This window comes from Staurois parvus, unplaced genomic scaffold (assembly GCF_062004578.1).
Source record: "Staurois parvus isolate SC_StPar_1 unplaced genomic scaffold, SC_StPar_1.0 ptg000384l, whole genome shotgun sequence".
In the NCBI taxonomy this organism is placed as follows: Eukaryota; Metazoa; Chordata; class Amphibia; order Anura; family Ranidae; genus Staurois; species Staurois parvus.
The window spans coordinates 74,400-101,753 of NW_028318180.1; the positions used below are offsets into that span (position 1 = coordinate 74,400).

The 27,354-nt window shown below is 44.9% G+C and overlaps 1 protein-coding gene and 1 long non-coding RNA gene across 3 annotated transcripts in view; one reads left to right on the top strand and one right to left on the bottom strand.

Moving 5' to 3' along the window:
* Window positions 1-1,718: 1,718 nt before the first annotated feature.
* LOC149455901 (uncharacterized) lies at window positions 1,719-27,236 on the bottom strand. Its single transcript, XR_016314000.1, has 2 exons — window positions 27,164-27,236; window positions 1,719-5,228 (listed from the first exon to the last, which is right to left on the bottom strand). It is a non-coding gene; the product is annotated as an uncharacterized LOC149455901 (long non-coding RNA).
* LOC149455902 (coagulation factor XIII B chain-like) overlaps window positions 1,875-27,354 on the top strand; it is a 194,163-nt gene continuing 168,683 nt past the window's right edge. For both annotated transcript variants that reach the window (XM_089685746.1, XM_089685747.1), the window contains exon 1: window positions 1,875-2,050. In XM_089685746.1, the coding sequence (XP_089541872.1) occupies window positions 1,894-2,050 (157 nt within the window). In that variant the 5' untranslated portion in view covers window positions 1,875-1,893. The remainder of the gene's footprint in view (window positions 2,051-27,354) is intronic.

The window sequence follows — 27,354 nt, forward strand, 5'->3', positions numbered from 1 at the left end:
CTTTCCGAAAAGGGGTCATTTGAGGGTGTTTGTACTATCCTGGTATTTTAGCACCTCAAGAAATGTGATGGGCAGTCAGAAAGTAAAAGCTTTGTAAATTCCATTATCCATAGCATAGTTTGTAGACGCTATAACTTTCACACAAAGCAATAGATATACACTTAGTGTGAATTTTTTTAACCAAAAATATGTAGCAGAATACATTTTGGCCTAAATTTATGCCAAAATTTTTGTTTTTTTGGATTTTTATGACCAAAATGAGAATGTTTTTTCAAAAATAAATTTTTTTCTTCAAAATTTTTTCTGTTTATAGCGCCAAAAATAAAAAGTGCACAGGTGATCAAATACCACCAAAAGAAAACTCTATTTGTGTGAAAAAAAGGACATAAATTTCATTTATGTACCATATTGCACGACCGCGCAATTGTCCGTTAAACTAGTGCAGCGCTGTATAGCAACAAAATGGCGTAAATTGCAGTATCTATACCATATTTTGTAGATGCTATAACTTTCATATGTTGTTGCAGGCCTCCAAATATTTAGAAGTACAGGATACACCTTCCTGGGCACTTCTTAGGCTCTGTTTTATCATACATATTAAAAGCACAGATTTACTTTAAATTTTACTTCTTACGTAAACGTTTAACAAACTTTAGTTGCATGAGAGAACAGTTCTAAGGCATTATTCACAACTGAGTGTTTTGTAGCTCAAAGCTCAAACGCTCAGGGGGAGGGAAAAATTAATTTTACTCTATGGAGCTGGTTCACATCTCCACTCCAAGTCGCCTGAAGCAGAAACCCTGAAGCTCAAAAAAGTTTTGGAGCTCAAATTGGGCAGATTTGCACATTTTTTGGCATGTTTTTTTTCCCATAGATTTTCTGCTCAAATGAAAAAAAATAGTAATAATATATGAATAAATAAATGTAAAATAAATACATATAAATAAAATCATGATTAATAACCCATAACCTCAAAAAAATGAAATTTATTATTAATGATAAACCCCTGAACAAAAAAACACATTATTAATAATACTACTAATAATAAAATATTTTATACATTTTTAGGTTTTAGGGGGTTAAAGTTATGGGTTAATTATAATTAAATATACATTATAATTAACTTATTACAAGTATTTTTATATTTATTTTACATTAATTTATTTAATTTTATTATTGAGGTTTTTATTTTGTTCAGGTTTAGGTGTTTATTTTTTATAATAATTATTATTATTACTAACAATAATAATAGTAGTAGTAGTAGTAGTAGTAATAATAATACTTTGGGTTAGAGGGTTAAGGTTAGGGGTTAATAATTATTATTATTATTACAGAGTATTTATGATTATTTTTATTTACTTGTGTATTTATTGTATTATTAATGATGATGATAATAATAATAATAAAAAAAAGAAATAAAAGCTGATGGAAAGGCTGAAGCAGAAAAACCTAGCAACAAATGATGCAGATGCTATTTTTCTCTAATGGCTAATAAAAAAACACCAATGCTCAAAAATAGCTAAAAACGCTGTATGAAAATGAGCAAAAATATTCACGTAAAATTACACGAAGAACGCTGAAAAATGCTATGCTCAGATGTCAATGGAGCCTAAATACCATGGCTGTTATTACACATTTGTGAGTTTCTAATTGCTGTTACATGTGCATCTAATAACCATGCTTCTTATTTACATATGAACTTTACAGACACATAGACAAATAATAAAATGATGTTTTATTGTTGCAATCTACACCATGTTAACAGTGTAATGCCTTGCCCTCACGTTATTGTGGTGACATATGAAGGTTATCATGCAAATATTTCTATATAGGTGTAATCACATATTTTGTGTTTATTTTTTTCCAATTTCAGAAATTTGCCAGACACCAGACATGGTGAATGGGGAGTATAATACAGAGAAGAAGACGTTTGATGTTGGAGCATACCTCCTATATAAATGTAATGAAGGATTTGTTAGTAGTGATAACAAAGTTGAAAGCATAAGTCAGTGCAGTAGTGATGGATGGCAGCCTAAACCAGAATGTAAAGGTATCTTTTATTCATTCTACTACCGCTTTATTTTCTGTGCATTACAGTGACTTGCTACTCCAGGAACTTTGTAAAGACTTTGCAGATATATTGTGTAATTTAATATTTTGGTCTTTTTTGTTCCAACACATATTAATGAATGTAGTAATGCTTAAAAGAGGGCGCACTCTCCCCGTGCATTACTGTGGCAAAAAGGACATTTATTGTATACAAACAAATAGATACTCACAAACCAATGGGTGTAAAAACAGAGAGAGCCACAATTAACGGTCCCAGGTAGCGGGGATCCTGTAGTGCAAAATGCTAACGCGTTTCAGGAGTGGAACTCCCTTCCTCAGAGCTCAAATGCTATACAAGAGGATGGTCTATAAACAGGGGACCAAATGGTAGGGAAGACCCCAACTCAGTGGAGCCTGCCAAATGGAACCCGAATGAAGGGTCTTAAAGAGATCATATACATGTTGTGACGGAAGCGTAGGCAGAACAGAACACACACGGAGAATGGTAAACACACAAAGCTTTATTGAACTACGGAAAGCACTCAATCAGGGTATGAAGGTAGCGTCCAGGGACCCAAAAAAGGGGAAGAGGGGAGGAGCCCAAAATAATTGTAATCTGGCCCACGATAGGGCAATTTGGGTAGCAATGGCCTGAGCAAGTATTAATCCAGGCAGACAAGGTATGAGTGTTGGATGGGGCTGCACAGAGAGGGAACTGGGCATTCAATGGGGCCAGTCCAGGCAGGGTAATGGAGGGATTCACGGACAGTCCAGGCAGGGAAAATAGGTAGATTCATGGACAGTCTAGGCCAGGCATGTCCAAAGTCCGGCCCGTGGGCCATTTACGGCCCGGGGGTCGGTTTAATACGGCCCTCCAAAAGCCCTCTCTGCTCTGTGTAATATGGCCCTCCCTTCTATGGCAGACAGTCTTCTGCTTGAGAGCAGAGGGCAGTGCGCATGCCTGACTGCGGCGCGTTCTCCCTGGTCTGTGTAAATGCGGCTGTTGCACGGCCCTCCCTTCTGTGGCAGACAGTCTTCTGCTTGGAAGCAGTGCGCATGCGTGACTGCGCCGCGCTGGGAGCGACAGAGGGCGGTGACGTCAGGGCCGGGCTTCCAGCGTGAAGTGTGTTTCTCTTCCCCTCCCGGCTGCCGAGCAGAGACTTCAGCTCCAGCTACCTTTTTCACCCTTCATATTAGTGCAGGGAAGTTTTTTACATTACATTGTTTTTTCACAACACATTGTGAAAACTCAGCTGTCAGTTGATCTTAACGTTATGAAATGAAAAGTATGTCGTTTGCAATTAACTTGGCATAAAATAATTTATTTGCATTTAATTGTAATGGTTCAAAGAATGTTCGGAAAAATGTTCGGCCCTCCACCATGTTCACTTCATCCAATCTGGCCCTCTTTGAAAAAAGTTTGGACACCCCTGGTCTAGGCAGAGAAAATAGGGAGATTCACGGACAGTATAGGCAGGGGGGTATGGGCACTCACAGTTTAGGCAGAAGTCACCTCTGGCACACACAGCGGATAGCAGGCGAACGTACTCCTTGGCACACAGCGGGTAGCAGATAAAGTACTCCTTGGCACACACAGCAGCTAGCAGGCAAAGGTACTCCTTGACACAGCGGGTAGCAGATAAAGTACTCCTTGGCACACACAGCGGGTAAAGTACTCCTTGGCACACAGCGGGTAGCAGGCAGAGTACTTCTTGGCACACACAGCGGATAGCAGTTAACCCTAGCCACAGGGATCAGCAAAGTGCTCAGCGGGGTCTGGCCTCAGCGCAGACCTCCCAACAGCGGCTCACGGCTGGGACCAACAGCGTGCTGGGTCCCACTCCGGCCTTCTTAAGCTGGAGCAGGATGCTTCCCGGTTGCACCGGCAATGGCCGGCCCAGCGTTGGGTTGCTGGGCAATGAGGCACGCCCCCCTCACTCTGGCCATGCTTCAGGGAGCGCGTCCTTTGTCTCTGGCAGGCGCAGAGCATGGGAAGCCTCATGGCTGCGCTGTGCCCGCCAGGCACCGTGGATGCCCAGCGGGGTGCCCGACTCCTTAGTGGCTTCACCAAGGAGAGGTGCTACCCGCACCACAGGGGCCATTTCTTCCCGTCTTGCACAGCCTTTGATGTAGGCTGGTGCAGGACACAAAGAATCTGCAAGTGGGGAGGGAGGGGTTTATCAAAGTAGAGTGAGCAGCCTGAAAGGAGGGGAGGAGGGGGAGGAAAGGACATCAGGCGGGGGGGGGACCGTGACACATGTATATTGGTGAAGGTCATAACGCTCATAGTGGTCATATTACAATCCCAGTATTTGACAATGATATACATATTATGTGCCAGCAATCACTGTAAAGAGGAACTTACTAGTCACCGAGCGGTATGCAGGGAGAGGGAAGAAGGACAGTAAACCAGCCATGATGGCGTCCTCTGTGTACATGAGGACGCTGTGAAACTAATGTCTGTGTGCTCAGGGCGGTGATAGGATGGTACTGCGCATGCGTGCTGTGTAAGAAAAGTCCTGAGCGCATGTGCCTAGACTAGCTTTAGTCACCCTCTGCTCACCGGAATAGAGTGATAGTAAGGACGGAAGTGCCCTCATGTACACAGAGGATGCCATCACAGCGCTAAAATGGTGGTCAGTTTAAGTGTATGTGATGTGTGTGTTAGTGTGTGCACATAAATGCACAAACACGTACACTACAATTGTTTGTTTTTTAAATGCATTTCCGTGTAGGAAAAAACATTGTCATTAGGCACACACATTGTTTCACTGCATTATCGACATTGAAGCAACACAGCCCAGAAGCAACATGTAGCTGACAATATAGAGTAGATGTCTTGTTGTATTGTTATACATGTCATTTATTACTTTATCTTCATTTTTGCATGAAGGATTTGTGTGTGAGCACTACAGGAATTGTTTATAGCATTTTCATCTTGAATTTCCAGGACTGGTTTTGGTTTGTCAGATTTGCAAATGAAAGCCTTGCTGCAGCTGTGTTATGGACCATTTTCTTTTATTCTGTTGCAGTCTTCTTTTCTGTTGCTGTATCTTGCACTTATTTCCTGTAGCAGGCTATGATTGGGCCCATAACCTGTTAGAATATCTGTATACAGCCCTATAGACAATGCACAGTCCACGTGTTTTTCTGCTTCACTGCAACAAGGAAACAGAAACCTGTATTCAGAGAAAAAAACAGAGCTTACTATAGGTGCAGCTATGAACTTATAAATGCTGCCATCTACTGATTGAAGAGTATATATCTACTGAATGTAAAAACACAAATAAGAAAGCAAGCGCTAATACAAAAAGCTGCTATAGCACCACAAAGGCAACCAAAAAACCTTCCAAAATCACTGTAATATATAATAGGTGCAGCGCTATGAAAAACTTAAACCACTAGTGAAATACTGGTATTATTAAAAATAAATGCGTGATAAAGTGCTAATAATGCAATCGTCAATATATGATGGAATATTAGATCAATGTCCCAAAAAAGTGACAATGCTGATAAATAATGCAATCAATAAATGATGTCCCAATAAAGTGACTAATAGTGCTGATAATTAAAGTGACAAAAATAAACCACTATCATTTGCACGGAAAGGACAATTCAATGTCCATAAAGTGACAAAGTGGAGAGCCAGGTAAGTATGATCTCAAAATCGGTGTTCCATGTGCTATGTTCAATAATTTGGTGATGTGCCAGGTAAGTAGTAAGATCACGCACTCACCAGATGCATAATAGTAAAACGCATGTACACTGTGGTCAGCCGGTGGTCCCTTTAAGGATGTATACAGCATGGTCTGGAATCCCCTTTCTCTGGGTCATCTGCAGTACCTCAGTCATCCTCCGTGATGGGCTCCCCAGGCTGCATGTCAGCAATGGGCACAGCTGCGGCACTTCTTCCTCCGAGCAGGGGCGGACTGACCACTCATGGGGCCCCCGGGCAATAGGGGATCATGGGGCCCCTGTGTCCTTGCCCAAACTCAAAAAAGCCTATGAAAAAGGTACCAGGGGCATCTCATGGGGCCCCCTACTGACCCCGGGCCCTCAGGCAGTGCCCGAGTTTCCAAATGGTCAGTCCGCCCCTCCTTATTGTGGGACTTGCTGGTGCCCTGAAAACCTTAAGACAACCAGTAAATACCTAGTGGAGCGCAGTGTTTAAATGAACCGAGAGCCTAAGGGAAGCAATCTATAGTAATTTCTATTGCTCTGTAGTAACTGAAGAGCTGTGTCTACCGAAACAGTTGAACCTGTACTGGTCAAGTTATCTTGGTTCATTGGATAAAGAAGTGTTTCCAGAAAATAGATTGTATGTTCTTCTTGGGTCACTCCTACGTTGTTGTTAGCACCCACTACAAACTGCAGCATGTAGGACCCCAATACTAAAAGCTGCATACAGATGAGGATATATAGTTCTCTATATCATTCAGCACAACCTAGTCCTCTGACTGTTCACCACACCCAGCTATAATGCTTGGGAGTGTGGGATGGTTGAAATTTCCTCTGTGAAGCCTGTTCCTTTCTTTTTCCCTAAAGCACCTAAACCCTGATTCTCATCCTCTCTCTACATCAAAAGGGTGGAATTTAGTGGAAAGAGAGAAAACTTTCACTTATGTTTTCTCCTATATATCCTGCTACTCCTCCACGTGCGTTGCCCAGTGGTGGACATTTTGTGGACGTGGGAGACCTGCTTCAAGCCTTTCTCCTCTTGAGGTGGAAACCTCGTGGTTTAGCAGGAAAATGTAGGTGATGATGATTTAGCTTATCCCCACCTGCTCAGAACTATTTCTGTAACTCCTTCAAGGAGGACAAAATGGAGTAGACATCCTGGATCGAGTGTATGTATTGGGGGGGGGGGATATCAGGCTTCCAAGAAACAATCCTCAGCTTTTAGACAACACACCAATCTATTGGCCGGCAGCTGGTTTTGTTGCCATGGCCAGGTAGAAGAGATGTCCACAGCCCCACCTGCCCTGGGGGGGCAGTCCCATGGTGTTTAAAAAATGGACAGTTGAGCATAATATTGCAGCATAATTATCTCAACCATTCAATAAAGTTATCATGATGATGGTTTTATTTTACACTCACCATAAAAATCTAGATTGCCTTTGAAAGATGGTTGAATTCAAACCTCACAACCAAATTAACTTTAGTCATTATGGATATAGAATCTCTGTACAGTAATATCCCTCACAAGAATAGGATTGCTGCATGTCAGATTTTTATCATCTTCAAGAAAACACAAATACAGCACTGATGATGTTACACAGCTAATTAAAGTGGGACTCCATCTAAAAGGGGAAGTTCCATTTGTTAGCATTTTTCCCCCTCCCAACCCCCTCCACTGCCACGATCTCTGGCCCCTCCTCCTTTCCCCGCAGGCTTCTGGGACACATCACAGGTCACAGAAGACTATGGGACCAATCACAAAGCACAATGCAGCTCGTGCATGCGCAGTAAGAAACCAGTTGTGAAGCATAAAGGCTTCAATGCCGGTTTCCTTAACCTCTTCACGCCGGTGCCTCCCGGCCCTTTAAGGGGAATTTAGACACTCCGGAGGTGGGGAAGGGTTTAGGGTCATGTGACTTTCATGATTCGCTGTCACGGCAGTCACATGATCAGAAAAGGTCCCGATCGGGACCTTTCCGTGAGACACCGACATATGTGCCGGGAGCGCACAGGCATTGCGCTCTCAGCACCTATGTGTTTTCAAATGGTACACAAATATGAGGCCGCTTGGCGTCTTGGCCCAGCCGCCAAGAGGCTGCATATTTGCATACGGTCGGCGTCAAGGGGTTACGTTAAGATGCCAAAGCCGATTTAAGGAAATTGGCTCAGGTGTGGATATCGCCGGACACCTGGACATGCAAGTGTCCTTATATTAAAAGGCAGCAGCTAAAGTATTTGTAGCTGCTTACTTTTTTTTTTTTTGTTTTGAGAACCCCACTTAAAATTCATATTTATACACAACAACTGCAAATTCAATAATAATATCTATCTTTAGTGTTATTACTGCTATAGGAAGTAAAATGGCACCCCAATATGCAAACATAGTTATGGCTGACCTGGAGGACAAATTCCTGAACAGCATACAAAAGTCATGTAAGATACTATCACTATATTTAGAGATGAGCGAAGAAATGAAAAATTCGATTCGACTGATTCGGCGAATTCGTGGACAATATTCGATTCAAGTCGAATAAATTCGCTGTGAATTTAACTTAAAAAAGGGTGTTTCTAGGCTTCAGAGAGACTTAATATTAGTGCAGAACACTGTACCTTTAATTTAAATGCCCTTGGAGTCTGCTGGGGAAGAGAAATAATACTGTTACTCAGTATGACATGCAGATGAGTGCCGTCGATCTTAGAATCACCGCACACTTCACTCATTTGGCCAGTCACGGGGCTAAAACCAGTGTTTGGAGCCACAGTGTGGCGGTGGAGGCAGCAGCAATGGGAGGCCATACAGCAACCTATGACAAAATGGAAACCAGCAGGAGTGTGAGGAGACCTGAAAGTGGCACATGGCAGAGTGGGAGCAATGGGAGGCGGTACAGGGACCCAGGTCACACTGTGGGCCCAGCAGCAGCGTGACCAGGCGGTACGGGGGCCCATGGCAGATTTGGGGCCTGGCAGCACCTATGGGAGGCCTGTAATCTGCCAGCACCCTATGATAAAATGGAACCCTGGGCTGGGGCAGGCAGAACCGCCGTATCTTTATCACGGTTATCCCAGGCCACCAAATGGCGACGCTGCATATGCTGACGCAACGCTGTAGTCCCAACATGGGCCCCCTGGCCACGCTTGACTTTCTGGCCACATAGTCGACATACGGCTACGTTTACTTCCTCGGGCGGCTTGACGAAAAATTGCCACACCGCAGAGTAGGAAACTTTGCCTCCGCTACTCCTCACTGGCTGACTGCTACTTCCTCCGTGCACACTGGCACCACTACTGGCCGTGGTGGTAGGCTGCAGTGGAGCTGGTGCTCTACTCCGTGGCCGTTTGCCTCCACTGACACTGCTGCGACCCTGCTGCCTCCTGGCAGCAGCAATGGGAGGCCGTACAGGGACCCATGAGAGACTCTGGACTTGGCAGCAGCATGAGGAGGCGGTATATAGGGGCCCATGGCAGATTAGGGGCCTGGCAGCAGCTATAGGAGGCCCGTAATCTGCCAGCACCCTATGTCAAAAAATTCAACACACCAGCAGTGTGTGAGGAGACCTGAAAGTGGCACATGGCAGAGTGTGGCGATGGAGACAGCAGCAATGGGAGGCCGTACAAGGACCCATGAGAGACTCTGGACTTGGCAGCAGCATGAGGAGGCGGTATATAGGGGCCCATGGCAGATTAGGGGCCTGGCAGCAGCTATGGGAGGCCCGTAATCTGCCAGCACCCTATGTCAAAAAATTCAACACAACAGCAGTGTGTGAGGAGACCTGAAAGTGGCACATGGCAGAGTGTGGCGATGGAGACAGCAGCAATGGGAGGCCGTACAGGGACCCATGAGAGACTCTGCTCTTGGCAGCAGCATGAGGAGGCGGTATATAGGGGCCCATGGCAGATTAGGGGCCTGGCAGCAGCTATGGGAGGCCCGTAATCTGCCAGCACCCTATGTCAAAAAATTCAACACACCAGCAGTGTGAAGAGACCTGAATGTGGCACATGGCAGAGTGTGGCGATGGAGACAGCAGCAATGGGAGGCCGTACAGGGACCCATGAGAGACTCTGGACTTGGCAGCAGCATGAGGAGGCGGTATATAGGGGCCCATGGCAGATTAGGGGCCTGGCAGCAGCTATAGGAGGCCCGTAATCTGCCAGCACCCTATGTCAAAAAATTCAACACACCAGCAGTGTGTGAGGAGACCTGAAAGTGGCACATGGCAGAGTGTGGCGATGGAGACAGCAGCAATGGGAGGCCGTACAAGGACCCATGAGAGACTCTGGACTTGGCAGCAGCATGAGGAGGCGGTATATAGGGGCCCATGGCAGATTAGGGGCCTGGCAGCAGCTATGGGAGGCCCGTAATCTGCCAGCACCCTATGTCAAAAAATTCAACACAACAGCAGTGTGTGAGGAGACCTGAAAGTGGCACATGGCAGAGTGTGGCGATGGAGACAGCAGCAATGGGAGGCCGTACAAGGACCCATGAGAGACTCTGGACTTGGCAGCAGCATGAGGAGGCGGTATATAGGGGCCCATGGCAGATTAGGGGCCTGGCAGCAGCTATGGGAGGCCCGTAATCTGCCAGCACCCTATGTCAAAAAATTCAACACACCAGCAGTGTGAAGAGACCTGAATGTGGCACATGGCAGAGTGTGGCGATGGAAACAGCAGCAATGGGAGGCCGTACAGGGACCCATGAGAGACTCTGGACTTGGCAGCAGCATGAGGAGGCGGTATATAGGGGCCCATGGCAGATTAGGGGCCTGGCAGCAGCTATAGGAGGCCCGTAATCTGCCAGCACCCTATGTCAAAAAATTGAAAACACAAGCAGTGTGAAGAGACCTGAATGTGGCACATGGCAGAGTGTGGCGATGGAGACAGCAGCAATGGGAGGCCGTACAGGGACCCATGAGAGACTCTGGACTTGGCAGCAGCATGAGGAGGCGGTATATAGGGGCCCATGGCAGATTAGGGGCCTGGCAGCAGCTATAGGAGGCCCGTAATCTGCCAGCACCCTATGTCAAAAAATTCAACACACCAGCAGTGTGTGAGGAGACCTGAACGTGGCACATGGCAGAGTGTGGCGATGGAGACAGCAGCAATGGGAGGCCGTACAAGGACCCATGAGAGACTCTGGACTTGGCAGCAGCATGAGGAGGCGGTATATAGGGGCCCATGGCAGATTAGGGGCCTGGCAGCAGCTATGGGAGGCCCGTAATCTGCCAGCACCCTATGTCAAAAAATTCAACACAACAGCAGTGTGTGAGGAGACCTGAAAGTGGCACATGGCAGAGTGTGGCGATGGAGACAGCAGCAATGGGAGGCCGTACAGGGACCCATGAGAGACTCTGGACTTGGCAGCAGCATGAGGAGGCGGTATATAGGGGCCCATGGCAGATTAGGGGCCTGGCAGCAGCTATGGGAGGCCCGTAATCTGCCAGCACCCTATGTCAAAAAATTGAAAACACAAGCAGTGTGAAGAGACCTGAATGTGGCACATGGCAGAGTGTGGCGATGGAGACAGCAGCAATGGGAGGCTGTACAGGGACCCATGAGAGACTCTGGACTTGGCAGCAGCATGAGGAGGCGGTATATAGGGGCCCATGGCAGATTAGGGGCCTGGCAGCAGCTATAGGAGGCCCGTAATCTGCCAGCACCCTATGTCAAAAAATTCAACACACCAGCAGTGTGTGAGGAGACCTGAAAGTGGCACATGGCAGAGTGTGGCGATGGAGACAGCAGCAATAGGAGGCCGTACAGGGACCCATGAGAGACTCTGGACTTGGCAGCAGCATGAGGAGGCGGTATATAGGGGCCCATGGCAGATTAGGGGCCTGGCAGCAGCTATGGGAGGCCCGTAATCTGCCAGCACCCTATGTCAAAAAATTCAACACACCAGCAGTGTGAAGAGACCTGAATGTGGCACATGGCAGAGTGTGGCGATGGAAACAGCAGCAATGGGAGGCCGTACAGGGACCCATGAGAGACTCTGGACCTAGCAGCAGCATGAGGAGGCGGTATATAGGGGCCTATGGCAGATTAGGGGCCTGGCAGCAGCTATAGGAGGCCCGTAATCTGCCAGCACCCTATGTCAAAAAATTCTACACACCAGCAGTGTGAAGAGACCTGAATGTGGCACATGGCAGAGTGTGGCGATGGAAACAGCAGCAATGGGAGGCCGTACAGGGACCCATGAGAGACTCTGGACCTAGCAGCAGCATGAGGAGGTGGTATATAGGGGCCTATGGCAGATTAGGGGCCTGGCAGCAGCTATAGGAGGCCCGTAATCTGCCAGCACCCTATGTCAAAAAATTCAACACACCAGCAGTGTGTGAGGAGACCTGAAAGTGGCACATGTTTGAGGCATGATTCATGGCGGATTTAGTCAGTTGTGTCAGGAACTGGTGGTTTGAAATCCAGACTAATCCACGCCTGATTCATTTTCACAAACGTGAGTCTCTCCACACTTTGGGTGGACAGTCGTGTCCTCCGCGGAGTTGCAATACCTCCTGCCGCACTAAACACGCGCTCCGATGCCACGCTACTGGCCGGGCATGACAGCCTTTCAAGGGCAAATTCAGCTAGTTGGGGCCAAAGGTCAAGTTTCGTTGCTTAGTAGTCAAGGGGATTGTCTACCTCGGTTGGCAGGGTGCTGTCCAAGTAGGCCCAAGCCTGTTGTTTGAGCTCCTGCTCCAGGTCCACCTGATGCTGCTGCTGCTGCTGCGGCTGGTTAGTAGTTTCCTCACTGCGCTGGTGAAGAAAGCTACTCATCATCGACTGCAGACTGAGGCAGCCGCTGCTGGTGGAGCTGCCACTGCTCCTACCACCCCACCCCTCCCCTGCTGCCATGCCAGCGGAACGCGAGCGCACAGGGCCCACAGTGTCTGAGGATGGACGTTGGCGCACAAAGGCAGAGACCAACTGACTACATAGGTGGTTTTTATAGTACGTAATTTTGGCCTCCCTCTCAGCAGGTGTGAAAAAGGCCACCATTTTGGACCGGTAGCGAGGGTCCAACAAGGTGGACAGCCAAAAGTCATCCCTCTGTCTGATGGTTATTATTCGGCTGTCGCTACGCAAGCAAGCGAGCATGCTATGGGCCATTTGTGCCAAGGAATGCGAGGGACTCCCTGCCTCCATCTCCACAGCATACTGCCACGGTGCGTCTGGGTCCTCTGTCTCCTCCTCCTCCTCCTCTACCAGATGCTCCTGCTCCTCCACTCCTGTCCGCTGAGTGGAAAAACCACCCATTTCACTCAATAATTCCTGAGCACCAATGTCCTCCTCTACCTCCTCCTCTTTTTCCTGTCCTGCCCCCACAGGGGTCATGTGGCGTTGAGATCTGTGAGCCACGTCTACCGCACCCTGACCAGCCATTGTTAACAGCATTTGTTCCAGGACGTGCAACAGAGGAATGACGTCGTTCATCCCATAGTCCTGCCGACTCACGAATAGCGTGGCCTCCTCAAAGGGCCTGAGCAAGCGGCAGGTGTCACGCATGAGCTGCCAATTGCTGACATCTAAGTTACACAGGGAGTACCTTTATCCGCTTTTAACATCAGGAAATCTGTGATGGCCTTTCGCTGTTCGTAAAGGCGGTCTAACATATGTAGGGTTGAATTCCACCTTGTTGCAACGTCACAGCATGAGGAGTCGGTACGGGGGCCCATGGCAGATTACGTGCCTGGCAGCAGCAATGGGAGGCCCGTAATCTGCCAGCACCCTATGTCAAAAAATTGAACACACCAGCAGTGTGAGGAGACCTGAAAGTGGCACATGGCAGAGTGTGGCTATGGAGACAGCAGCAATGGGAGGCCGTACAGGGACCCATGACACACTCTGGACTTGGCAGCAGCATGAGGAGGCGGTATAGGGGCCCATGGCAGATTAGGGGCCTGGCAGCAGCTATGGGAGGCCCGTAATCTGCCAGCACCCTATGACAAAAAATGTAACACACCAGCAGTGTGAGGAGACCTGAAAGTGGCACATGGCAGAGTGTGGCGATGGAGACAGCAGCAATGGGAGGCCGTACAGGGACCCATGAGAGACTCTGGACCTAGCAGCAGCATGAGGAGGCGATATATAGGGGCCTATGGCAGATTAGGGGCCTGGCAGCAGCTATAGGAGGCCCGTAATCTGCCAGCACCCTATGTCAAAAAATTCTACACACCAGCAGTGTGTGAGGAGACCTGAAAGTGGCACATGGCAGAGTGTGGCGATGAAGACAGCAGCAATGGGAGGCCGTACAGGGACCCATGAGAGACTCTGGACCTAGCAGCAGCATGAGGAGGCGATATATAGGGGCCTATGGCAGATTAGGGGCCTGGCAGCAGCTATAGGAGGCCCGTAATCTGCCAGCACCCTATGTCAAAAAATTCTACACACCAGCAGTGTGTGAGGAGACCTGAAAGTGGCACATGGCAGAGTGTGGCGATGGAGACAGCAGCAATGGGAGGCCGTACAGGGACCCATGAGAGACTCTGGAACTGTCAGCAGCATGAGGAGGCGGTATATAGGGGCCCATGGCAGATTAGGGGCCTGGCAGCAGCTATAGGGGGCCCGTAATCTGCCAGCACCCTATGTCAAAAAATTCAACACACCAGCAGTGTGTGAGGAGACCTGAAAGTGGCACATGGCAGAGTGTGGCGATGGAGACAGCAGCAATGGGAGGCCGTACAGGGACCCATGAGAGACTCTGGAACTGGCAGCAGCATGAGGAGGCGGTATATAGGGGCCCATGGCAGATTAGGGGCCTGGCAGCAGCTATAGGGGGCCCGTAATCTGCCAGCACCCTATGTCAAAAAATTCTACACACCAGCAGTGTGTGAGGAGACCTGAAAGTGGCACATGGCAGAGTGTGGCGATGGAGACAGCAGCAATGGGAGGCCGTACAGGGACCCATGAGAGACTCTGGACTTGGCAGCAGCATGAGGAGGCGGTATATAGGGGCCCATGGCAGATTAGGGGCCTGGCAGCAGCTATGGGAGGTCCGTAATCTGCCAGCACCCTATGTCACTCTCCTCGCCAGTACTTCTTCGCCTGGCTGCTGAAAAGGCCGATGTCTCCCCCCGTTCCTGACCGCCCTCTGTTAGCTCTTCCTCACTGTACAGTGGGGCTGAGCCCACAGCATGCGATACTTCGCTTGGTGAGGGAACAGCAAAGGACAGGGGCAGGTAGAGGACATGTGATTTCAGTGGGCTTGCTCCCGGGCCATGCCAACTAACGGTTGTGTCTGACGTACCCACCGACCGTTGGCTGTAGGTGTCAGAGGTGACCTGGGAAGAGGAAGACGACCGAGCCAACCAATCAATGACGGCAGGGTTGTCGGTGGAGACACGACCGCTGGATGACACCGGGAGCACTGGCCTCTGGCTGCGAATAGTGCTGCCTCGACCCCTTCCTCTGCTGCCACGTCTGCTCGCTCCTAAAAAATTGCCTCCTCTGCCACTCCTCTGCATGTTGTCTGACATACTCTTTAATTCAACGATTATGTGTCCCTGAGTAACAATTCTCTGGCACTCAGTAACAATTCTGGCTGTCCCTGAGTAAAAATTCTGTGGCCCTAATTAAAGTTTCTGTGGCCCTGAGTAACAATTCTCTGGCACTCCGTAACAATTCTGTCTGTCCCTGAGTATGAATTCTGTGGCCCTAACTAGCGTTTCTTTGTCCCTAAGTAACAGTTCTGTGGCCCTGAGTAACAATTCTGTGTCTGTGCGAGTAACAGTTCTGTGGCCCTAAGTAACAGTTCTGTGGCCCTCAGTAACAGTTCTGTGTCTGTGCGAGTAACAATTCTGTGGCCCTAAGTAAAAGTTCTGTGGCCTTCAGTAACAATTCTGTGTCTGTGCGAGTAACAATTCTGTGTCTGTGCGAGTAACAATTCTGCGGCCCTAAGTAAAGTTTCTGTGGCCCTAAGTAACAATTCTCTGGCACTCAGTAACAATTCTGTCTGTCCCTGAGTAACAATTCTCTGGCACTCAGTAACAATTCTGTCTGTCCCTGAGTAAAAATTCTGTGGCCCTAAGTAAAGTTTCTGGGGCCCTGAGTAACAATTCTCTGGCACTCAGTAACAATTCTGTCTGTCCCTGAGTAAAAATTCTGTGGCCCTAAGTAAAGTTTCTGTGGCCCTGAGTAACAATTCTCTGGCACTCCGTAACAATTCTGTCTGTCCCTGAGTAACAATTCTCTGGCACTCAGTAACAATTCTGTCTGTCCCTGAGTAAAAATTCTGTGGCCCTAATTAAAGTTTCTGTGGCCCTAAGTAACAATTCTCTGGCACTCAGTAACAATTCTGTCTGTCCCTGAGTAACAATTCTCTGGCACTCCGTAACAATTCTTTCTGTCCCTGAGTAACAATTCTCTGGCACTCAGTAACAATTCTGTCTGTCCCTGAGTAACAATTCTCTGGCACTCAGTAACAATTCTGTCTGTCCCTGAGTAAAAATTCTGTGGCCCTAAGCAAAGTTTCTGTGGCCCTGAGTAACAATTCTCTGGCACTCAGTAACAATTCTGTCTGTCCCTGAGTAACAATTCTCTGGCACTCAGTAACAATTCTGTCTGTCCCTGAGTAAAAATTCTGTGGCCCTAAGTAAAATTTCTGTGGCCCTGAGTAACAATTCTCTGGCACTCCGTAACAATTCTGTCTGTCCCTGAGTATGAATTCTGTGGCCCTAACTAGCGTTTCTTTGTCCCTAAGTAACAGTTCTGTGGCCCTGAGTAACAATTCTGTGTCTGTGCGAGTAACAATTCTGTGGCCCTAAGTAACAGTTCTGTGGCCCTCAGTAACAGTTCTGTGTCTGTGCGAGTAACAATTCTGTGTCTGTGCGAGTAACAATTCTGTGGCCCTAAGTAAAGTTTCTGTGGCCCTCAGTAACAGTTCTGTGTCTGTGCGAGTAACAATTCTGTGTCTGTGCGAGTAACAATTCTGTGGCCCTAAGTAACAATTCTCTGGCACTGAGTAACAATTCTGTCTGTCCCTGAGTATGAATTCTGTGGCCCTAACTAGCGTTTCTTTGTCCCTAAATAACGATTCTGTGGCCCTCATTAACAAGTCTGTGTCCCTGAGTAATGGTTCTCTGTCCCTAAGTAACTTTTCTCTGTCCCCAATTATCGTTTCTGTGGCCCTAACTCTGTCCCTGTCCCTAGTACAGAGCGGTCTGCCTCTGTTCAATGACTGCAGGCAAATGAAGAATTCCAAAATGGCCGCTATTTATAGCTCGACCATTACACAGTGCTGGCTGGCTGGCTGCTGATTGGCTGATGCGATCACATGTAGTTGAGGAATGCATTATGGGTCAGCGCGCCTTGTCTGCGCGCCTTCCCAGACATCCCCGCTCCGTCGCCGCACATGTCAGCCGCCATTTTCTGAAAAATTTCGATTCGCGCGTCCGAATTAGGCTATTTTTTGGATTCGGCACGAATCGAAATTTTTCCGATATTCGACTCGAATTCCACTTCGGATACTTCGATTCGCTCATCTCTAACTATATTAATTACATTTTCATAATATGGATAGGTGAACAAAATGTAAAACAACTTTACTCAATGAGTAACACCATTCACCCATCAAGGAAACTAAAAATGGACTATTCAAACACACATTTCAACTACCTAGACACCACAGAATACAGGGATTACAAGCTGCACACCTTAATATACAGGAAACCCACTGACAGATGCAACTATTGCCACTGTTCCAGTGTCCACCCCCACACCAAATGGGTCATCACACACAGCCTGGCCATCAATTACCACTGAATATGCTCAGACCCAGAAGACAGAAATAAACATCTCAGAAAACTAGCAGACTCCTTCCATAAGAAGGGGTACAAGGACAAAACCATCAATACAAGCATACGACCTTGAAAACCCCCAATACAAAGAGAAAAAAACAAAAAACTGTGTACCTCTACTATCCAGCACTCGAAGGGATAAGAAAAATAATCAAAGATTTACAAAACATCATAATAGAAGATGAGGGTAATGGTGTGAACCTCCTGCACTCAAAACAAACAAAACACCTAAACCAAGAGAAGCTGCTAACATTAAATCATATACCAATGAACATGTGAACTAATAAATAAATAAAATGTAGCGCTACTCATAAAATGTTAAAACGTGTATAAACCCACAAATATGTGTTGCAAATGATAATTATAATAATATATAACTTATCATATAATATATCATATAATAATAATACCAATATCGTGCCCTTTTAAGTGGAATTTCCACAAATAAATATCATTCAATGATAGGTGAACCAAACCAAGTTTCAAACTGTGATAGTGATAAAAAATTAAACTAAATCAATATTTCCAACTGTTGTAAATATATAATATATACTCAACTCCAAACAAATAATAGTGCATCTACAGGAATATACAGATAAACATAAACCAACGTGTACATCAATACACACGTGTATCCATAAATACCCCCATTCAGTGAAGAACTCTAAACATCAATGTGCATACATGTGAAAAAATCAGTGCAACAACACACATGAAAATTGTATATTTCTGTGCTTCTAAAGTCCAAACACATAGATGATCACACTCCAATAAAAAACTCGTGCTGATATTTGTGTGAAAGTGGGTTGATTGTTGACAAAATATCCAACCACCGGCTAGATCAGCCTCTCACCTTAAAGCTTCGACCCTTGCGGGTCAAAACGCTTAAAAGGATCTCTCTCTCAGATCCTTCAGGATGGTTGTCACTTCAAAGATTTGTTCCCACTGCATACACAACTCTCTCTAAGGGTCAGCACTCCAATAATGGCTCCTCTCCAGACAAGATCAAAAACTGCGCTAGTAACTCATATAAAACATAAAACACATGCCTCCATTGTGTAGTATGTTTAATTGCCAATATCCAGACAATGACAAGTAAATTGCGCACTCACATTAGCAGAAATCACAACTTCAACCTCATGCTTTTGGATGTGATGAATATGCATGGGTGTATACAGGTGTACCAAGATGACCGCCACACCGGAAGTGCGTCACTACGTCAGGCCGACGCGTTGCGTCACAATACCATGTGACTTCCTCAGGGCTGGTGTACATAGCGACGAACCTCACTTAAATATCTGGCACAACTAGAGGGAAACTCCCCCAGGGCGGGTCCATCCCCACATTATAAAACAGCTCACATCTCCCACGGCCATATTCTAGTAGACCACAGTGAGCATCTACACCACCCAGCCTTATCAAGGCTAAGAAATCTTAACCAGGAATAAATAATGAAGCTAAAAAAGGATTGTCTACAACATTCTGTGATATCTAATTTCTAATTACCATATTTTTCGCTCCATAAGACGCACTTTTTTCCCCCCAAAAAATGGGGGGAAATGTCAGTGCATCTTATGGAGCGAATATAAAGTGGCTGGTCCGGTATTTCTGCCGCCACCATGTCAGAATACCGGGCCGGCCACTCAGCTGTTCTCTCCTGCAGGGCCTTACCTGTTCCTCGCTCCAGCGCTGCACAGTCTTCCCTCCCTGGCTTCTGTGACAGCCGGGTGCCCACTGCGCATGCGCTGCGCTTTGTGAATGGTCCAGTGTTTTCTGGGACACATGACAGGTCCCAGAAGGCGCCGGGCCATTCGCAAAGAGCAGCGCATCTGTCACAGAAGCCGGCGCGGGAAGAAGAGGGAAAGACGACTCCACGGAAGTGGGAGCGGGTACCTGTCAAATTCAGGTAAATCCCTCCCCAAAGGTCAGCAGTCTCTGGTCATCCCCTGCACTGTCTGCAGTCTCTGGTCATCCCCTGCACTGTCTGCAGTCTCTGGTCATCCCCTGCACTGTCTGCAGTCTCTGGTCATCCCCTGCACTGTCTGCAGTCTCTGGTCATCCCCTGCACTGTCTGCAGTCTCTGGTCATTCCCTGCAGTCTCTGGTCATTCCCTGCACTGTCTGCAGTCTCTGGTCATTCCCTGCACTGTCTGCAGTCTCTGGTCATTCCCTGCACTGTCTGCAGTCTCTGGTCATCTGTACTGTGTCCCTGGTATTTTCCCTGTACTGTGTCCGCAGTCTCTGGTCATCTCCTGTACTGTGTCCGCAGTCTCTGGTCATCCCCTGTACTGTGTCTGCAGTCCATTGGTTCAGAATATTTTTTTTTCTTGTTTTTCACCTCTAAAACCTAGGTGCGTCTTATGGTCAGGTGCGTCTTTTATGGAGTGAAAAATACGGTAATGCTAAAAAACAAAAATATTAAAATGAATATTAAAAAAGAGGACGACTATATTTTATTTTATAAAAAAGAAGAAACCCCATATATAAATGAAATATTAATTCATATATTCAAGGAATATCATTCCTATATCAAAAATAAAAATAAATATAAATAAATAAAAATAAGATGAAAATGAAAATTAAATATAAATAATAAATATTAAAAAAAGTTTTAATAAATAAAAATACTTTATTATACACATATCTATGCATATATATATATATATATATATATGCACACAAAAATATAAATGGTTTATTGAAACTACAATACTCCTCCCCTATCCTACTGATAAAAATATATTTTTAAATCCATATAAACCACATCCAAAAACCCGAGTATACAACCAATATAAAATACAAAATTACAGCAATGTTTTTCATGCAACTTAATATTCTATAAATCACATATATAAAAACCGTCACATAAAATATCATATAATAAAACCAGTACCTATCTAAAAAATCCCTACCTAACGCCAGATACTCTAATATTAAAAAATTATCACACTACAACCACATTAATAATCTGAAATGAAGCAATTTAAATCAAATTCAATATTAAGACCTTTAGGGGCATAGGTTTGCATATTGTAAATCCGCTTTGATTCTAGTTTACTCAGGGACCGTATCTTATGACTACCCCTCCAATGCTTCTTATATTTAGTGATTCCCCAAAACATCAGATCCTTAGGGTCCTTAGTATGATATTTAACAAAGTGCTTCGACACACTATGTTTCGGGAACCCTTTTCTTATATTCTGTACGTGCTCCCGTAATCTGACCCAGAGGGGTCTCTTAGTTCTTCCTATATATTGTAAACCGCAACTACATTGTAGGGCGTAAACGACACCCTCAGTCCTACATGAAATAAATTCATCAATATTATACTCTCTTATTTTTAGATGAAATGAAACAATTCCTTTTTTTGTTCTTTCCTTGTGTAGCTTTACAAGCATAACATGCCCTACATGAGAAAAAACCTTTTTGATCTAAAAACGTGACTTTTTTATTTAAGACGGGAGGGTTAAGAACACTTTTTACAACTTTCTCTTATAGATGGGGCTTTTCTATATCAAAAAATTGCGACCTCCGATATTATATCCTTTAAAACTGGATCCACTCTCAGTAATGGCCAATGTCTTCTAAAAACATTCTCAACTTTTTTAAAATTAATATTAAAATCTAAAAATACGGCCAACTGATCTACTTTATCATCCTTTTTATCTTTAAGGAACAAATTCCTATCAGTATCTCCTATTTCATGGATCACCTTATTAATTTCAGATTGGGAATAACTTTTATCCACAAATCTTTGACCTAGGTCTCCTGCCTGATGATAGAAATCTTCTTGTGTTGTACAGTTCCTCCTAAGTCTAATTATTTGGCCCTTCGGTACATTAAGTAGCCATGATGGAAAATGGCAACTACTTTGCGGAATGTACCCATTCCTATCCACACTCTTAAACGTCTTGGTGGTGATCTTCCCTTGTCTGATACTAATATCCAAATCTAAAAATCTAATATGTTCAGAGTCATGTTCCCAAGTAAAATGAATATTTTTATTAGCATTTAAATTATTTAAAAAACGTAATAAATCCTCCTCCTTGCCGTTCCATAACACCATGACATCATCTATATACCTGTTATACAATAATAATTCTTTAGGGGGTCCTGAATATACTGCCTCTTCCTCCCAATGGGTCATAAATAAATTAGCCACACTAGGGGCAAAACGGGCCCCCATAGCTGAACCTTTAATTTGATTATAAAAGGAATTGCTAAACCAAAAATAATTATGTGTCAGACAAAATTCAAGACTCTCTAAAATATATTTCCTTTGTCTTCCTGTGAAATTTCCATATTTTCTTAAACCCCACTCTGTGGCTTCCATACCTTCCCTATGGCCTATAATTGTATACAGGGATGATACATCTGCCGTGGCCATAATAACGTTACTACAATCTTCTTCTATTCCGTCAAGCAACTGTATGAGATGCTTCGTATCTCTCAAGTAGGACCTTGTTTCCTTAACTAACGGTTGTAAAAACACATCAACATATTGTCCTAACCGTGCTAGCAGGGACCTTATCGCATTCACTATGGGATGTCCTGGCGGTTTATCTCTATTCTTATGTATCTTGGGAATAGTATAAATAATCGGTATTCTACATACCTCTGGTACTAAGTATCTGGCTTCTTTTTTGTTTAAATATTCCTTCTCAAATCCTCTTCTTACTAATTTATCTAGTTCCTTTTTATATTTCAACGTTTGATCAACCATCACTGTTTTAAACTTGGTTTGGTTCACCTATCACTAGATGATATTTATTTATGAAAATTACACTTAAAAGGGCACGATATTGGTATTATTATATGATCTATTATATGATAAGTTATATATTATTATAATTATCATTTGATACACATTTGTGGGTTTATACACGGTTTAACATTTTATATAAGTAGCGCTACATTTTATTTATAATAGAAGATGAAGCTCTGAAAGAAATATTCCAACAACCCTCAATACTGGCTTTCGGACAACCATTCAACCACAGACATAAAATAATCAGTGGGAAACTTTATTCTGAATATGAAGTCACAAATAAAAGAATCAATCTATTAAAAAGTGTCACACACACAAATGGGACCTTCAATATCACATACAGCTGCATCTCTAGTAATGTTGTGTACCTCATCCAATGCATTAAATGTAGTAAAGGATCTTACATTGGTAAAACAGGATAGAAGTTGCAAACAAGGATGGATTTTCACAGACACCCCATTAAGGAACATAAGGAAGATGATTTCTGCACACCTGACATTTCTCATAATCAGACCACACTATGGAAGACATAAATGCTTTAGATCTTAAAAGGAACTGCAGAACTACTCAGGAAATGAACACTTTTGAGTTATGAATAATTCTATTTGACACAAAAGATAAAGTAGACCTTGGTTTTCTAAATCATGATCCAACAGTTTCATGACTGACTCTATACTGTTACTCTATACTTCCAGTATATAGCTCTTTCTTTCTCTGTCTTATCTCACTAAATATCCCAGTTTAATTACCATTGCTGTGTATGGTTATGTGTGTGTTTTCTTTTCACTCAGAAATTGTTAAATTGTTTAGCAGAACATTCTGCTAAACTTTTGTGTATTAGTACTGCTTGGTGTCACAAGTTAGCCTCCAGATTCTTGCCTGTGTATCTTCCTGCTGCAGTGCTTTTCCTTTCTTGAGTCCATTCATATGTGTGGTTTGTCTGTGCTCATCTGGGCCTGACCTGCTATTCTGTAGGTTTTTTCCTTCCCTTCCATCACTTTCTGGCATGCCTCCTAGTTTGCATGCCTATATAAAACATGCTCAGTCTAGTCCACATTGCCTGAGCACCTTCACATGGGAAGCTTTCACCTTTCTACATTTTCGGCTTTGATTATGTTATAACATTTTTCTTGAATGTTGCTTTTTTCTTTCTTTGTTTTCTAAAACTTGAATAAACTTCTTGAAACACACACCCTACATCTGCCCTCCCCCTTCCAGGAGATCACTCCCACCCACCTATACAAATTCACACTTTTCCAATGCAATCAGTGATCACAATTCTCAGTATACACCAGGGATGTAGATCGGGGGGGGGGGGGGGAGGTTAGAGGGTCTGGACAGAACTTCTTCCTTCAGATCTACCCAGCCAGTGTCAGGGCTCCAGGGTATGACCAGAGGTATGTGAACTGATGCAGGGAAACGCAGGCTTCAGATATGTTATAAACAATATAATTTATTAACACTAACAATACATAAACGCAGTGCAATACTAAAACATAACACAGTGCAAACAAACAAAACCAAACCACCCACAGATAACAATACATACAATGCAAGCGTCGTCAGGCAGGCCGGGTCAATAACAATCGGGCTGGTAGGAACAGGAGGAGCAGGCAGAGAGTAATCGGGTCACGAGACGGGTACAGCAACTAACGGGCAGGTAGGTACAGGGGGTCAGGCAGAGAATGGTCGGGGTCACAAGCCAGGGATCAAACGGGAGAAGTCAGCAGAGGTCCGGATCAGGCAGGGTCAGCAACGAATCAGACAGGAACAGGAACAGGGATGCAGGTAACAAGATACAGGGGCCCATAGAAAAGCACACACCAAGGCACAGACTGCAGGTCTGGCCATCCCTTAAATACACCTGCATAATCAGCTTCAGGTGTTTGGCTGGCTACAGGGTTGAGTCTCTGATTGCTGAGAGCACCCGCTGGTCAGCCCTGGTACTGCAGCCCACAAGGCAGGTGAGTCCCACCATTACTGGCAAGTCCATTCCTGACAGCCAGGTAGTGACAATACTGCAGGCAGGAAACTGGGATACAGGGCGGGCTCTGCACAGATGTTCCAGGCTGACCACTGCGGTGAGCTAAATATTCTGCTATTGGTACCTGTAATAATGTCTTCCCACCTCACCTACCCCCCATACTGCCCCACCTACCTCATACTGCCTCATCCGCCCCCAATACCACCCATTTCTTTCCCCCCCTTATCCCCTCACCCAATCCTCATACCATCTCTCCAACCCCTCATACTGCCTCTCCTACCCCTCATACCACTTCACCCACCCCCCGTACTGCCTCACCCACCACCCCATACCACTTTACTACCCCTCATACTGCCTCACCTACTCCTCATAATGCCTTACCCGACTCCCATACTGCCTCAGCTACCCTTCATACTACCTCACTTTCCCTCTTCCAGGTATAGCACTTATCTCCATCTCATTCTAAACACTGTGCCTCCCTGTCACACACCTAACCCACCCAGGTTACAGCACCTCCCACCCATCTCCCCCTCATTCCACCTCCCTCTTACACAACTAAACCTTCCTCCCCAGTCAAAGCATCTTACACATGCCTCATTCTGCTCTGCTTGTCACACTGGACATGTATTAGTCTGCTGACCGAAGAAACAACGCATTCTATATGTGATTGGTATCTTCTTTCATTTGTTATTAAAGTGGCATTTCTACCTAACCATACCTATTCTCAAAAATGTTCTCCCCACACTTACTACTGACCCCTAAAATCTGCCTCACTTACTACAAACCCCTGAACTCAGCATAACTTACTATTGACCCCTGAAATCTGTATCCCGTTAAGCCATGGCCAATATTTAGCACAATGAGAACCACACCCAATATTTGCTGCCCTTTCTCTTTCACAGCCAGAAGACTTATAATTTTGCACACAGGCCCACTGCTTTCAGAAAACACCCCAATATCCAACCTTACTGAGCAGTGCAAGAGGCACAATCTTGTGTTGCTCTTGCAGTTTGAAAGCTTAACCTCCCCTAGGAAAAAAAGTTATCTACGGCCCTGTTATACACAGCCATAGATCATTCATTTGGCAGAGTGTGCAGGAGCTGAGCGATCAGGTAACAGCCAGGTGGCTTTGTCACGCCAAACTTCTAAAGCACTGCCTCAAATTTAGATTTCTGATTTAACAGGAAGATGCCATCTTCTTCATGCTATATGGTAATTCCTAGGTAATAGGTCACATTCTCAAGAGCTTTAGTCTTGAAATGCTAGTGAAGCACTGCAGTCAACTTTGCAACAAGTCATCCACATAGAGTAAAATATACATATACAAGGATTGGACAAAAAATGGAAACACTACATGATTGTCAGGTGTGAAAGTGACAACATGTTGCACGTTGAAAGCGGAAGTGATATAACATTCTTTTGCTTCCGCTGTGTGATGAGACATCTAGCTAGCAGGTGGAAAGCCTCATTTTCATCACTCACTGCGTGCGCTGCTAGTAATACGGGATCATGTCAGAGCTTATTGAGCTTCAAAGAGTGCAAATTGTTGGTGTCCATTTAGCTGGTGCCTCTTTGCCTGAAGTTGTCAATTGATTTGCTGTGTCGCAAGGTACAGTATCAAAGGTCATGATGGCATATGCAGTTTCCGGGAAAACATTGTCTCATAAGCAGGGCTCAAATTTCAAGTTCTGATCTACTAGCCAGGCCTTAATAGTTACCATAAGTTGCCCCACCCAACCCCTACCCTGCCCTGCCCTAAATACGCCCTCATAAATTATCTCATGAAATGACACTCTTAAATGTTTTATGCAGAATAAAGTTATAAAAATAAATATTTACAACAACTTTAACAATATTAACATAAAGCAATGTAAACGTAAAAGGAAAATAAGTGTTTTACATCCATAGGAACACCAATGCTGAGGCAGTATTTTTTTTTCTAGTGATACCAAAGCTGAGACACTATTCCTCCCACTGACATCAACCATGGGTCACTATTTCTCCCACTGACACCAACGAGGGGCACTATTCCTCCCAGTGACACCAAGCATGGAGCACAATATTTCCCACTGACACTAATGATGGGGCACTATTCCTTCACTGACACCACCAACGATGGAACACTATTCCTCCCACTGACACCAGTGAGGGACACTATTCCTCCCACTGACACCAAACATGGGTCATTTTCCCTTTTACTGATACCAATGACAGGGTATAATTCCTAGAAACAAGTAAATATATTGGTGTGATACTAAGTGCTAACACAATAAACCCCAGACGCCGAAATATACTTTCTCCCTCGAAAGTCCAAAATACACAGTCCAACTCTTAATCAGTGTCTCCATGTCATAAACACCCAAAAATGTTGATATCTTCTCATTGAATATTCTTTCTCCTCAAGTAATAGATTCCTCTTCTTCCACTTAATACCCTCAAAAAAAAAATTAATCGCATATAGTGCATTATCTACAATGCATGATATCTAACACAAAAAACGCACTTACAAAAATAGTGCTAAAAGGTGCAAAAGTCACTCCACCGTGCGTACACTTTTAATCATCTGTCATCCTTACGCTTACCCTCTCAATCTGAAAAAAGCTTCCACAGATTCCACCTTCCTTCGTGGTCAAACTCCTAGATCCGTCCAATTTCATATAGGAAATGTACCGGACAATAAAATCCGCTCGCATAGAAAGTCACTCCACAAAGCATCCGATTCCCTATGGCATCATAATATGTAGCAAAGTACAACCAAATAGTGTAGTAGGCAATGATAGGGATGTGACTCTTTAATAATAAAATTGCTCTTACAAAAAGCAAAGTGTCTCAGCATGTAATCAATCACAATGGCAAACAGTAGGAAAACCTTCTTCAAAATGGCCGCTCTGTAACTTACGGTTTACATCCATCGTCACATGTTGACGCGTTTCATCACTTCTGACTTCCTGTTAAGTGGCAGAAGAGGAATCTATCGCCTGAGGAGGAAGAATATTTAATGAGAAGATATCAACATTTTTGGGTGTTTATGACACTGAGACGCTGATTAAGAGTTGGACAGTGTATAATTCCTCCCACTGATACAAACAC